We start from the raw sequence: 15,408 nt of genomic DNA on the forward strand, positions 1-15,408 counted from the left end.
GATTCGTGGAACATGGTCTAAAAATGGCGTTGTTTCTTTAAGTAAATAAACGACTCTTGTTATATTTTAACGGAGGTCGTATTTTTTGTGTGTTAATTACAAAATGAAACTATAGTGTATCTAAAATGAAATTGATCTACATATTGTTTTTATATTATCAAATTAAACTGTAATTGAATTGAAATGGAATTGTAGTTGTGTTGAAATGAAATTGCAGTGTATACAAAGTGAAATTGAATAACAGTTTCACATATTTGAGTGTATATTATTCAATGAAACTGTAGTTACATCGAAATGATACTGTAATTGTGTTGCAATGAAACTATATCATATATAAAATGAAACTGAATAACAGTTTTACATATTTGAGTGTATTGTATATAAAATGAAATTGAATAACACTCTCACATATTTTAACGTATGTTGTCCAATGAAACTGTAGTTACATCGAAATGATACTGTAATTGTGTTGCAATGAAACTATATCATATATAAAATGAAACTAAATAACAGTTTTACATATTTGAGTGTATAATGAAACTGCAGTGTATATAAAATGAAATTGAATAACACTCTCACATATTTTAACGTATGTTGTCCAATGAAACTGTAGTTATAACGAAATGATATTGTAGTTATGTTGTAATGAAACTATAGTGTATGTAAAATGAAATTGAATAAGAGTTTAATAATTCTATTTGAGTTTCACATATTTGAGTGTATAATGTCGAATAAAATTGTAGTTATATCAAAATGAAATTGTAGATGCGTTGAAATGAAACTGCAGTGTATATAAAATGAAAATAGATATGTTATACAAATAGAACTACTTTACCCGGAACGGCGCGAACATATACCGTTTTTTTTCATTAAAAGAAACGAGACCGTTTTGGACCATGGTATAATTTGCAGGTAATTGGGTATAACACAAATCTAAAGTATATGGAGCATAGACTGTGGTGGACCCTACTTGGCCCAATATATATGATAGATGATAGGCTCATGACAGGAGGCCCATTATGTGGCCCATAGTTTGGTAAGGTNTAAGCTAGTGTAAAAAAAAAAAAAAAAAGTAAGCACAATATATACATTATTATACTCCGTATTTAATTATGTTAATTAACTTTAATTCTGGAAAGGAAAAAAGAAAAAAAGAAGAAGAGCAGAACTTCTTGGGTGTATAATAAAGAAAACACAATGTACTAGTAAACATTGTATCTAATTATTACACAAAAACAATTTTTATTTCCATTAGAATTTTATCACATTGATTTTATTATCTTTCTATCATATTTTATCTGTCATGTTAACTACTTCGTATTAATTGTTTAAACCACATATTTTTTCTTTACTTATTTTCTTTAACAATTTTCTATAATTTTTAAATTTTTTGTGTGTTTAATATAACTTTTAATATAGTTTATAAATTTATATATTAATAATACATTTAATATTATAAAAAAATTAAATTATAACTAATTTTAATTGGACATCTTAATTAAATTAGACACATAAAATGAAGAATGGAACATATTTAAGGCATGTGATGTAGTGAAATAAATCGAACATCAAATTCATGTATCACGGTGCACATGCGCAAGGCAATTAGACGTCAAATGAAACCTAATAAATGGGTTATTTCTTGTTTCACTTGATAATAACTTGTTTGACTTTATAATAGCTTGATTAACTTCATTAATACTTTCGATTAAGATTGAAAGGTCTTAAAATGACGGCTTGTAAACGTGGGCCGTACGTTTTGCAAACCATTGAACATGAGTAATGAGCTAGCTTAGGTTTTAATTTACTTTGTCAATGGTCGTACTTCTTCCCTTTAGGTTTTTGCAGCTGGTCAACGTGGACTGGTTGGTCTGCCGACTATTTTTAATTTTTTTCTTTTTTTAATTTAAAATTTAATATATGACATTATGATGGGTAATTCGCGGTAGTTATATTGTGATTCGTGGAACATGGTCTAAAAATGGCGTTGTTTCTTTAAGTAAATAAACGACTCTTGTTATATTTTAACGGAGGTCGTATTTTTTGTGTGTTAATTACAAAATGAAACTATAGTGTATCTAAAATGAAATTGATCTACATATTGTTTTTATATTATCAAATTAAACTGTAATTGAATTGAAATGGAATTGTAGTTGTGTTGAAATGAAATTGCAGTGTATACAAAGTGAAATTGAATAACAGTTTCACATATTTGAGTGTATATTATTCAATGAAACTGTAGTTACATCGAAATGATACTGTAATTGTGTTGCAATGAAACTATATCATATATAAAATGAAACTGAATAACAGTTTTACATATTTGAGTGTATTGTATATAAAATGAAATTGAATAACACTCTCACATATTTTAACGTATGTTGTCCAATGAAACTGTAGTTACATCGAAATGATACTGTAATTGTGTTGCAATGAAACTATATCATATATAAAATGAAACTAAATAACAGTTTTACATATTTGAGTGTATAATGAAACTGCAGTGTATATAAAATGAAATTGAATAACACTCTCACATATTTTAACGTATGTTGTCCAATGAAACTGTAGTTATAACGAAATGATATTGTAGTTATGTTGTAATGAAACTATAGTGTATGTAAAATGAAATTGAATAAGAGTTTAATAATTCTATTTGAGTTTCACATATTTGAGTGTATAATGTCGAATAAAATTGTAGTTATATCAAAATGAAATTGTAGATGCGTTGAAATGAAACTGCAGTGTATATAAAATGAAAATAGATATGTTATACAAATAGAACTACTTTACCCGGAACGGCGCGAACATATACCGTTTTTTTTCATTAAAAGAAACGAGACCGTTTTGGACCATGGTATAATTTGCAGGTAATTGGGTATAACACAAATCTAAAGTATATGGAGCATAGACTGTGGTGGACCCTACTTGGCCCAATATATATGATAGATGATAGGCTCATGACAGGAGGCCCATTATGTGGCCCATAGTTTGGTAAGGTAACTATCATTTTAGACCCAAATTTGAGAAAATAGTATTTAATTATATTATTTTTTTTAGTACTATTGACTTTGTTACATTATGCTATAACAATCGATAATAGGTAAATTATACTATGGACTTGAGTCCACCTGCCCATGTTCACAATTTTAAAACTCTATATTTACAATTTTAGAATTCTATATACAAATTTACATTACTCAATATTCACAATCTTTGAACTCTATATTCATAATTTGTTATATAGATTCAAAAACTGTGTTATGCTATTGAATATATAGTTTTAAAATTGTGAATATATATTTCAAAAATTGTGAACAGGGTCCATGACATAACAACCGAGGCTATTGAGCCTGGGCCTTTTTGTTGGTATTGGTAATATTGGTTGGGTTGGGTCAATTCATTCCTATGTCTATGTTTATTCAATTTGGGCTTAAAGGAAGTCCACTCAATTAACGGCTCAATAGGTCGCACGTGCTGAAAGGCCCGCAATAGGAGGGTGTCATACGTGCCAGGATCCTGGTTCGCCGGTCTTCAAGCCCCCAAAAGGCAACCAATTCTTTCATTTCCTTCGCCGTTCATCCCAAACCCTCGGACTGATTCTCCGCATCTTCCAGAGCTCTCTCCACCGCCTCACTGATCAATAGATCGCCGGAATCATGTATAGAACCGCGGCTTCTCGCGCCAGAGCCCTCAAGGTCCGCCTCTAAGCTCTCTTCATACACATCTATCTATGCACACACGACTTTGTGTACGCTTTTGCTTGTGTTTAGATTTTTTGTTTTTCAATGATAAAAGCGAGACTGAATCAGCTAGTTTTGTGTTTAAACTTTCAATATAATTTTGATTGTGTTTTTGTCGTTGTTTTGTGTTGCCTTGTCTTTGTTTATAGATCTGATATGCAGGCATGCAGCTCATTGATTACTGTATTTATTGATCTTGAGGAGAAATGTAGATTTTTATTGTTCAATGGAGACGAGCTTACCTAGAGTTAGGAAATTTCTATTGTTAAGGACTATTTTCTTTCTGTTTGTTTCTGCCACAAGAAGTAATTGTGAAAAATTGAAACATGAAACATTTTCGGCAATGATGGATTGGATAAAATGTTAGGGATGAGATGTAGGAAGTGAGGGAATATCAAATCATTGCATACAGGCAATTCTTCTTGCTTAAGTTCTTAAGCTTGGATTACATGCTTGCAATTACTGTTGCATTGGATTTTGGAAATGGGGTTGCTTGGTGGCAGATACATAGAGTTTGTGTATTTATTTTAATCATTGTACTTAAAAAATGACAAATGTTTGGGTGTTGAATGCCATAATAGGGCCGGGCCAGCAATGGGGCATTGGCCAGATTTGCAAGTTCGACTGCTGTTGCAACGAATTCATCCTCTGGTGGCCTATTTAGCTGGTTAACTGGTGAACGGTCTAGTTCCCTCCCTCCTCTAGACTTTCCACTAAAAGGTGTTACTCTGCCACCTCCATTACCAGATCATGTTGAACCTGGGAGTACCAAAATTACAACCTTGCCAAATGGTCTTAAAATAGCATCAGAAACATCAGCGGTATGCCTGTCATGTTTTCTTTTTTCCCCTGAAAATCATTTAGGAGGCTTTTGTTTAAAATTTTAATAACACAATAAATTCACTGGATCAGAGCCCGGCTGCCTCAGTTGGATTATATGTTGACAGTGGATCAATCTATGAAACACCAGCATCATTTGGGGCCTCACATCTCTTGGAACGAATGGCTTTCAAAAGCACATTGAATCGCAGCCACTTGCGTGTTGTCCGAGAAGTTGAAGCTATTGGTGGTAGTGTTCAAGCCGCTGCCTCAAGAGAACAAATGACTTATACTTATGATGCTTTGAAAACATATGCTCCTCAAATGGTGGAGCTGCTTGTAGATGCTGTGAGGAATCCTGCCTTTTTGGATTGGGAAGTTAAAGAACAGGTATCTTTTGATAGTGAAACAGACTGGACTTTATACTTGAAGGCTATTATCATAGATTTTTTATTGAGTTGTTTTGTCTCATCTGTGCAGCTCGAGAAGATGAAAGTTGAGATTGCTGACTTCTCTAAGAACCCACAGGCCTTACTTTTGGAGGCAATTCACTCTGCAGGTTATGCTGGCCCCTTTGCAAATCCTCTGTTGGCAAGTGAAGCCTCACTTAGCAAATTGGATGGCACAGCTTTGGAGGAGTTTGTTGCTGTAAGTGTTTATAATTTATATCAATGATTTCCTGAAGTACCATCATGATTTTTTACATCTTTACTTTTTACACTATTTGTTCATCACTTTTCTTGATCTACTCTTCTTTTGTAGGAGAATTACACAGCTTCTCGCATGGTCCTTGCTGCATCAGGTGTAGAACATGAGGAACTGTTGAAGATTGCAGAACCACTGCTCTCTGACTTACCTAATGTTCTTCGTGCTGAGGAACCTAAGCCCATATATGTGGGGGGTGATTACCGTTGTCAAGCTGAACAAGGGGTGTGTCTCATTGCTCTTTTGCTCTTTTTTAAATAATTTTTTAAATGGTTCTCTTTAATTTTTTTTAAAATTTCTTTTATCCCTGATAAGTTTCTTTAATTTCGGTTGTGAACAGGTAACTCATTTTGCCCTTGCTTTTGAACTTCCTGGTGGCTGGCATAAGGAAAAGGATGCAATGACTTTGACTGTGCTTCAGGTATTGTCATTGTATACGATTCAAATCACCAATTTTCCAGTTATAATGATGTGCACTTGCATGTTTCCTTGGATTTTATCCTCTGTATTCTTGAGTTGCTAACTTGATACAGAGTAGAAATCATTTTTGTGGACTTGCTAATTGTGAGGATTTTACAGATGCTTATGGGAGGGGGTGGTTCTTTCTCTGCTGGTGGTCCTGGAAAGGGGATGTATTCAAGGCTATGTAAGTTCATCAATATGGTCTATGATTAACCAAGTCTTATTCATGCAGGACATAGATGCATTTGGTTGAATGGATTCCTGTTCTCTGTATTAATTCAACAATTTTAATTCTCCCTTGTTCTTATATCATTTTGCTAAATCCATGATCAGATCTTCGTGTATTGAATGAGTACCCGCAAGTCCATGCATTCTCTGCAATCAGCAGCATTTACAATAGTACTGGTTTATTTGGAATTCAAGCAACTACTGTAAGAATTTATTTAATTACTTTACTATTCTGATTGATGCCAAAATGTTTCTGGATATATGATGCCATATGGTAACTTGTATCTCAACAAGTATGCTTGAGAAGTTCTTAAAGATAATTCTCATATGGTGTGCATATAGCTAGCAATGTTGATCACAACGTGCTATAAGTAATTTTTATTTATTTGTTTTCCATCCTATTTGCATAGTGTATATTGCATGAACTGAAGGTCTTTCTTTCATGGAACAGTCTTCCGATTTTTCATCAAAAGCTGTTGATATCGCAGTTAAAGAGCTCACTGCCATTGCAAGTCCGGGTGAAGGTTTGAAATTTGACCTGTATAACTTTTCCATTAATATTTCAAATTGAAGAATGTTGGTGATGATCTGTGTCCTTTCACTGAACAGTTGACCAACGGCAGCTTGATCGTGCTAAACAAGCAACAAAATCCGCCATTTTAATGAACTTAGAGTCCAGGGTACCGAATGTGTTCTTCTGTTTTCTTGAAATATTACTTTCTTTTGGCAGATGTTCTGGATTTTTTAAAACCACTACAAGCATTTCTCTTATGCGCTTATGCTTGTTTTCTGTCTTGTAGATGGTTGCATCAGAAGACATAGGCAGACAAATTTTGACATACGGGGAAAGGTAACCCTTGCTTATGGTGTTTTTATGCTGAACTGAGCTTTTACTTTTGACACAAATAATGATACATGATACATGAAAAAGATGGGACTGAAGTAATGCTGTTTTTAGTTTTGACCTTTATTTATTTATACTGCAATATAAGTCAAGTGACTTGTGGGTCAAAAACTTCTAACTCTGTATCATGAAAAACAGAAGAGAGTACTCCCCAACTTCCTTTCAGTCCACATATGTTTATGAAACATGGAGGAAAGCATTTGCTTTATTAACTGTGGTTATGATTCAGGAAATTATGTTTTGGTTATATCTCTACTCTCTAAAGTGCTACTACATATTGTAGGTTGCTAGCCTTTTCTACCATATATATATGAACTGTTAAAAGGAATTTCAGATATATATAAAACATAGGAAATTCAATGCCCATTTGAAGTTTTGATATTTATGTAATTTCTTTTGGTTTCCTTAGGAAACCTGTGGAGCATTTCTTGAAAGCCATAGAAGAAGTTTCGGCAAAGGATATTGCTTCAATTGCACAAAAACTTATATCATCTCCTCTTACCATGGCATCCTATGGAGACGGTAATTATTATTACTATTATTGTTTTCCCCTAAAGAAATGGTTAGCTGTATTTGGAATTGGAATTTATTTGCAATGCCAATGGAGTTGCTCACTTTTTCTCATTTCTTTGCAGTTCTTTATCTTCCAAGTTATGACACTGTCAGCAGCCGGTTCCAGTCCAAATAATTTTCTTTTTCAGCTGCAGCCAGTTCCAGTCCGAATAATTTTTTCAGTGGGAAAGTCACAAGTTGACAACCTTTTTTTGGACATTTGAAGGTTTTTGAGCTACCTTTTGGCCATATTTATGGAAAAAATAAGTACACTCTTAAACTATAGATGAATCTTAGTTTGCTAGATACAGTCGAGGCAATTTGATACACACAGATTCTCCACTGTATCATGTATGATTCTTGTAATTGTTTCCTCAGCTGTTCATTCTTGTTTCGTTGTGAAACTTAATTGGAATATTTTGGGATTCAGGCCTAAGGAAAGACCCAGAGTAGTTGACAAAGCTCATGATTCTCAGGTTTTTGGACAATTACTATTCCCAGTTTGGGTAACAATAAATTGAGTGTTTGGGTTTTGCCAATATGCTCTTACAATTTTCTCTGGGGCAATTAAAGGTTAAATGGGTGCCAAAGTGCGTGTTATGTTGTCTTTTAAGACTCATTTTTTATTTTCCTTCTACCAAAGAACCAACGTTTGTAATGGTTGGATGATAACTAACCCATGGTTTGTTGGGTTAGTTTATATCAAAGATCAATGCTTCAGCAAAGATCTTAAGATTAAGCATCACATGACAAATACTGTCACCAACATCACAACATCACCACCATTGTTACTACACCATCACCACAACTACCACTCCATTACACACCACCACCACATAAATAATATGTTCGTTCATTTTTAAGAAAATGAACCGAACAGAAAAATGCAATTTCTTAACTTTCAGCTAAACATATAAATATAACTTTTTAAAATTCAGTTAAACACTAAAAAATTAAAATATTTTTAAAAAAATGAGTCATCTTTTGAAAATAATTTTCTAAAAAATATTTTTAGATTCTCAAACGACCCTAAATTAATTATGAGGCATTTTGTCCCCCAATTACACAATTAAACAAGATGTTAGCATAGGGTAGAAAAATACCCAGGACGACATCATGGGTCAAATCATATGTTTGGGGCCGGGCCTACCTCCACTCTTTCAGGTATATTGTCTTCCGGACCAACTTCTTCTTTATAATTAATTAAATATTTATTTTTCCATTTTGTGGTTCGGAGACAAAAAATAATAAATAATGGAGGACAAAACGGCGGTCATGCACTCATAAGTCATAACTAGCCTCGAGGCGTTGGAGGTTGGTGGGATATCCAAAGATTTAACATATTACGCTGATTAATTACAATTACTAGATTTATTATTTTTTATTAAATTTTATTCCTTTTGATATGATTAATATTTGATAATTAGTTTCGAATTAATTAAAAGGAAGCTAATAGTATTTACCATGTAGCTAGAAACTTGCAAGCATATGTTTCATCGTAATGTAATTATTACACTTCCCTAAGATGATTAGAATTGTGGCACTCTTATCTCTTTTCCCTCAAATTTTCTTCTTTGCTTTTTTCTTTCTGATAGTTGATACAAACATCATTGTCAATTTGTTTTACTAATTAACACATAATTAATGATTATAAAAGGTTGTTGATACATAATACAAGACTACAAGTTATGTCAATAATAAGTATACTCTTTTTTCTTTTTTTTTTTTGGGTAATAAGGGGTACCTGCTGTCACTACCTGATAGTGTTTATTAGATTAACTATGTTTCTGTATAATAACTCGCAAACTACACAAAAAGATAAACCTCACTAGAAAGACCTTGTGCTACAAGCACGATTGAAAGGAGGTTGACAATAATCAAATTCGTGACCTTCTAATATAAGAATCATGCTCTATCCAGTCAGTTAATGCCTTATTAAAATTTTGATGTAAATTTTTTTTTTTAAATCGGATGTAAATTTATATAATCTCATGATGACTTTTGGTATATAAATCAGTACGGACAACTTCAATAGGGAGTCAAATTTAAAATCTTGTGATTATCTAACCAACTACCGTCCAATCAACTTGACTGGACTTACCCATTGGCCAATCCTACTACTAATTAAATAAATAAAGTTAGTTAAATGTGTACACATTTTGGACATATATATCATTATCGTATACTAAAAGGTAACAAATAATTCCAATCTAACTCTGACCGAAGGATCATGAAATGTATTTTGACAAACTATAATCCAGCTGGAGCAGATCAGCTTGACGTACTCCTCAATAATTATCTAAAAAGAGTTCCCAAAAGAATTCATTAAAATAAAAGTCTTGAGATAAAGCATCAGCAAGGGGGAAATAGATTGGGTTGCCATATAGTATAGCTAGAAAAAGTCCCAAATTTTGTTGTCAAAACCAAAGAAATAATCATGCAATTAGAGGAGATGAAGTGATAATTATTGCTTGTCCAATATTACAAAAAGTCAAAGATTGATAGAGAAATTTAAGGATGGAGTAAGCAAAAAGGGAAGGCCAATATTAGATGAACCTAACACCCAAAATTTTCATGTTCGGATATACATAATAATATTGGGAGTCACACCCAACTCACATGACTACGTACAACGCCCATCCTCCAATTATTAATTTAAAAAAAACCCGTACAAGCTTATCCTTGTGTAAGTAACAAACTTGTGGACATGACTCGAGCTGAATTCGAATTAGTCGATCTCACAGTGGTCGAGATACTGGTTTGTGGGCATGACTTGAGCTGAATTCGAATTAGTCGATCTCACAGGGATCGAGATACTGGTTTGCATGCAGTATGCAATTTTTTTTATTTTTTTATTTTTTAGATCCAAACTTGTTTATTAGTTACCAACTTCAATTATGATATTTGGACAAGAAGAATAAAATTTTGATGGGTTATTCTTTGGTCATCTTCAATTCATAGTTTGTCATTGCTTCTTTCTTTAACATATTGGTTTGTCTCACTCTTTTAGTCTTTTATGGTCACAATCTTTCTTTTTCTTTACTCACTTTTCCCTCTTCCTCCCTTGCTTGTGCAAACACTAAAGGAAAACACATATTATTCCCATTGTCACTACCCAAATTTAGAAATATATATAATATTGTTAATTATATAGTTTGAATATAATTCCATGGCTCCTGCTTCTTCCATATATCAATATTATTGTTATTAGATATATATATATATAATTAAAAAAGAAATTATTATATATATATATATATATTGATGAAAAAGGTAGATAGAGGGGAGGAAACAAAAAGAAAGATGAAGAAAGTAATGATAGTGTGTCCCAGCATGGGGAGGTGAAATGTAGTAATAATTTGGTGAATGTTGGAAAGGGTTTAATTGAAGGTAAAAAGTTAGTGAGATTGAGTGGTGGCCAGGCCAGTTTCAGTATAAGGACTTTTTGGATTAATCATTAATGTTTTAGCATGCCTATGCCTATTCATAAGCTAACCATTTCACAACCTAGCTCCCTCATCCCATATATATATATATATATATATATATATATATATATATATATATATATATATATATATATATTTTCATAATTGAGTCTAATTGTAATATTATCATATTTACAATTTAAATAATTTTTAATGCATCCCTAAACTTCAAATGCACGTTCAAATATAATAACAACAACAATAAAAGTAATAACCCATAAAATTATTATAAAAGAAAAAAGGTAAATAAAATTTTTTCAAATTTTGAAACACTTGTAACACATGGCTAGGGAAAACAAATTAAAAGAAATCATGTTGTTAACTGGGAAATGACAGTTTTTTCCCTGAATGATATGCTTTTAGAGTTTTTTTCCTTGATTTATTCATATTTTTCTTCTTAGTTATTTTAAATATGATGAATTTTCTATTTCTTTGTTAAATGGGAGTTTAGACGGTTAAAAATAAGGATAAAATATGTATTTCATTCATTTTCTTCTCCAATAAATTATTACTTATATGTGAGAATCAGAATAAAGACAAAAAAGAACATACACAATTTTACAAATATTATTATTATAATTTTAAATTAATAATAGTAACAAAATTAAGCCTTAAACACAAATGTAACAATAATTAATTATTTAGTTATTGTATTAGTAATAATAATTTGTTTTTAAGTCTTAATTATGTTGCTAGCATTAACTTAATTATAATATTTGTAAAATTGTGTATGTTCTTTTTTGCCTTTATTTTGATTCTCACATATAAGCAATAATTTGTTGGGGAATGAAAGTGACTTGAAAGACATATTTTGTTATTTTTTTTAACAATCCAAAAGCCGGTTTAACAGAGAGAGAGAGAGAGAAAAAAAACACTTTAAAGTAATTGAAGGAAAAAAATGTTGATACATGAAAATTTAGGAGAAAAAAATGCTATAAATATATAATTCAAAAAATTTTATAAGTATATAATTTATGGAGAAAAATGTCTTTTTTTTCTCGTTAAAAAAGGTAAGAAGTCTGTATAGGTAGTTTATCTGGTCATAAAGGTAATGTTGGAAGAAGAAGAAAAAAGGTAATAAGATAAGGCAAGTCTTAAAGATGTTACATTAATATGGGTTCGATCTATGATGTTTTTGTTGTTCCTATGTGTGATGCATGAAAAGAAGTTGAAATTGTAGTTGTAGGTGTCATGAAATTCTGAACCCATAGCTAAGTAGGTAGTACCTTACCTAGCAAGGTGCATCATCCATTCAATTATCCATATAGCATTTCAATTCAATATGTATTTATTAAACACTGACTATTAAGTACACAAAGTATTAAATACTATATAGTACCACCGTACCATATTAACGCAATATTCCTTTTTTTTTTCTTTTAAAGTAAAAATATGTGCCAACATGCATATAATCTTTTGTAATTGAAATTGATTTGACTAATGTTGTACTAATGAAGTTTGTATGTGCTCTTTAGCCATGGATTCATTTGTTATGTTATTTGAGTTTATTTGGAGAGCGTAATAATTAAATTCATATGATATTTATGAATCAACGAAAAAATATAAAATATATTATGAATATTGTGTTAATCGAGATGTGACTTTCTCCAAGGCTCCCACTTGTGTACCATATCATACTTGCATGATTACAGTAGGCTCTTCATCTCCTAGTGAAATCAAAATTGCCCTAATTTCGTTTCATTCAGTTGTTTTTTTTTATATGACATTCGATATCTCCGTCACTATATATGATACGTACTAATTTGAATTTGACTTAGGTAGAGTTTGAAACCACAAAATGCATAATGCTTCCAATGAACCTAGGGATGTAAATGAGTCAATCTATGTGTGAGCTATTTGGATTCGTTTCGACGAATGTTTCAATTTGATTCTATTGATGTTGAGCCGAACTCGAAGCTGAGTAATTCAAGTAACAAATTGAACATAATTTAAACCTTTTAATGCTCAACTAGGGTAGCTCTAGAGTCTAATTGAACTTTTATTTTTTTTTGAATAATATAAATATAATAATATAATAAATTTGACTAATATATTTATAAAGCTATAACTGAGATATAATATAATTTTACGTTTTTGTTATGATATTTTATTGTAAAATATTTATTAATATAGTTTTTTGTGTTAAAAGTAAAATTAAAATTCTTTATTAATTTTATTTGAGCTAAATTCGAATACTTCAAAAATACCAAATATGAGGAAAGGGTCGGTTTCGCTCTGATCTGATCATTGATTTATCCGAGGTGGCGTACGGCGTTTAACGTTGTTAAATTCCAAATAGGGTCGGGCACGAGGCCCACCCGAACCACAGTACAAGCATGCACAGAATGCCAAGATGATTTTTTTCTATTTCTTATTTATTTATTTATTTATTTATTTTAAGAGACATTACACAACCTGTCAAGCTAGCGATAGAACATCCATTTAACGTAACCTATTTCTTTTATATTTAATAATGTTTTAAAATAATGTTAGGAGGTCCATCAAACGGTATTAAACAACAAATAAATAAATAATCAAAGACAAATTAGAAAACAGTGCATTGCTATGTGGGCTCCACCCACAAACACTAGTCAATGGTCAACTTAATATATGTGTAGTCAAATATATGGTCTCGGCTTATGACTGCTTTTTATTTTAATTTTGTAGGGATTGGATTTTAAAAATTAAAAATAAAACAAAAGAAAAACTTTGAACTGAACACTCATTTCTAATTCATTACTTTTATTAATTCTATTTAAATTCTCCTTAAACGAATCACACAAATCAAATAAATTAAATAAAATAGTACTGATTTCTCATAATAAAATACTGTGTTTGGAAACCTGGATGCAAATAATTTTTCAAGTTTTCCATGTTTAGATGCAATTAGAAAATCTGGTCAATGGAAAATATTTTTCGTTGATGGGGGGAATCTAATTATTTTCCGTCACACTCAGAACAAGGTTTTCGGCGAAAACCATAACTCTGAAATTTGGTACAAAAATAAAATTATGAATTAAATGAAATTTGGTACAAAAATATATAGAAACTTAAATGCAGCATTACAAATTTATAATTACATAATATATCAGAAAATTCTTTGTTTTTGTTTTTGTTTTTTTTTGTTTTTGTTTTTTTTTTGTTTTTTTTTGTTTTTGTTTTTGTTTTTTTTTTTTTTGTGGAGCAAAATGTCAGACAAAAATTAACAAATATAATCATAGCCACCTGAGTTGTAGGAACACTGCTCTGAGACCTCTCATCATTTTTAGTTTTGACTATCCCTTCAAAAAAAAATTAATAATAGTAATAATAATGGTGAAAAATAAAAATAGAAATAAACAATATGAGCAGGCCATCCATTAGTGGGGTCCACTATTTGCATGTGTACAATATATGGAATTATTGTATGTATACCAAATAAAGTATTATGAGATATACCTAAAATTACAAGAAAACAGTGAGGGGTCAAGAACAATTGAGAGATCAGTATAGAATGACTTGCACAACTTAACAAATAAATGTAGATATTGACTATGATATATATGTATAGAGGAGAATGATCAAATGATAATTGTATACTAGGTAAAAATTACATATCAAATCTAATCGGTCGATCTGTGATGATCAAAAGTCAGTAAAATAAGAAAAAATGTGAGCAATTAATTTTGATTAGTATTTTAAACTTAAAGTGCGTCATTACATATAAACAATTACATCTTTTTAGGTGTTGAACTATACACTTTTAAAATCTTAATTTTTAACGCACATTTACATATCAGCGATTGCACACTTGCACGTGTAAGTATTTGTGTTTTGGTCCATCAATTTCTCTTTTAGATAAATCACTTTATTTGAGTGAAAATTGTATTATATTACATAAAATGGTGTTAATTGTTGAAATTTTTTACGATGCTAATAGTTCATATACACTATTTTTTGTTGTATTGATACTATGACTATGAGAGCCGGCCAATAGTATCTCGTACAAGTAGATATACTATACATGACTGATGACTGTATCAACACGGGTGTTGATTGGCACTTTTAATTTTAAAAAAATTATCATATAAAAGAAATAATTTATGCAATTAAAATAGTATGCTAAAACACATGATGGGGATATTAATATACTAATCCAAATTAAAAATTTTAATTAAGCAGGGTGGTGGTGGTGGTCCATCAAGTACACTGCTCATTTGCCTTGCATATCAAGCAATCTTTGTACCCTCTCTCTCTCTCTCTCTGAAACATCCATGCCAAGAGAATCATGATCACCACTCCCAGCTAGCTCAAACCCCATGTGAGTAACTATCATTTTAATTTTTCTTTAACCTCATATTGCATCAAATTATCATATCATTTTATTTTGTTTATCCTAACACAAAGATGTCTTTATATATGTAACTTTGATTAATAATTTTCCTCTTTAAATTAATATAAATTCTCCCTATCTAGCTTACACTACCATGTATATATACCCCCCCCCCCCCCCCCCCCCCCCCCCCCC

The 15,408-nt window shown here is 31.2% G+C and overlaps 1 protein-coding gene across 1 annotated transcript; it reads left to right on the forward strand.

Annotated features, from left to right (window-relative positions):
• Positions 1–3,545: 3,545 nt before the first annotated feature.
• On the forward strand, positions 3,546–7,952 carry LOC116013656 (mitochondrial-processing peptidase subunit alpha-like). The gene is made up of 13 exons (XM_031253535.1): positions 3,546–3,698; positions 4,325–4,564; positions 4,656–4,952; positions 5,043–5,210; positions 5,325–5,492; positions 5,608–5,688; positions 5,847–5,913; positions 6,063–6,160; positions 6,409–6,481; positions 6,567–6,637; positions 6,758–6,807; positions 7,271–7,383; positions 7,497–7,952. Exons 1-13 carry the CDS (start codon positions 3,660–3,662, stop codon positions 7,547–7,549), a joined length of 1,518 nt encoding a protein of 505 aa, XP_031109395.1. The 5' UTR covers positions 3,546–3,659; the 3' UTR covers positions 7,550–7,952.
• Positions 7,953–15,408: the final 7,456 nt, after the last annotated feature.

Source organism: Ipomoea triloba, chromosome 3, assembly GCF_003576645.1.
Source record: "Ipomoea triloba cultivar NCNSP0323 chromosome 3, ASM357664v1".
Taxonomy (NCBI): Eukaryota; Viridiplantae; Streptophyta; class Magnoliopsida; order Solanales; family Convolvulaceae; genus Ipomoea; species Ipomoea triloba.

Coding starts and splice junctions, on each gene's coding strand:
- LOC116013656 (XM_031253535.1), top strand. CDS start 3,660: ATGTATAGAACCGCGGCTTCTCGCGCCAGAGCCCTCAAG. Junction 6,638..6,757: donor TAATGAACTTAGAGTCCAGG/GTACCGAATGTG, acceptor TCTGTCTTGTAG/ATGGTTGCATCAGAAGACAT. Junction 6,808..7,270: donor ATTTTGACATACGGGGAAAG/GTAACCCTTGCT, acceptor TGGTTTCCTTAG/GAAACCTGTGGAGCATTTCT.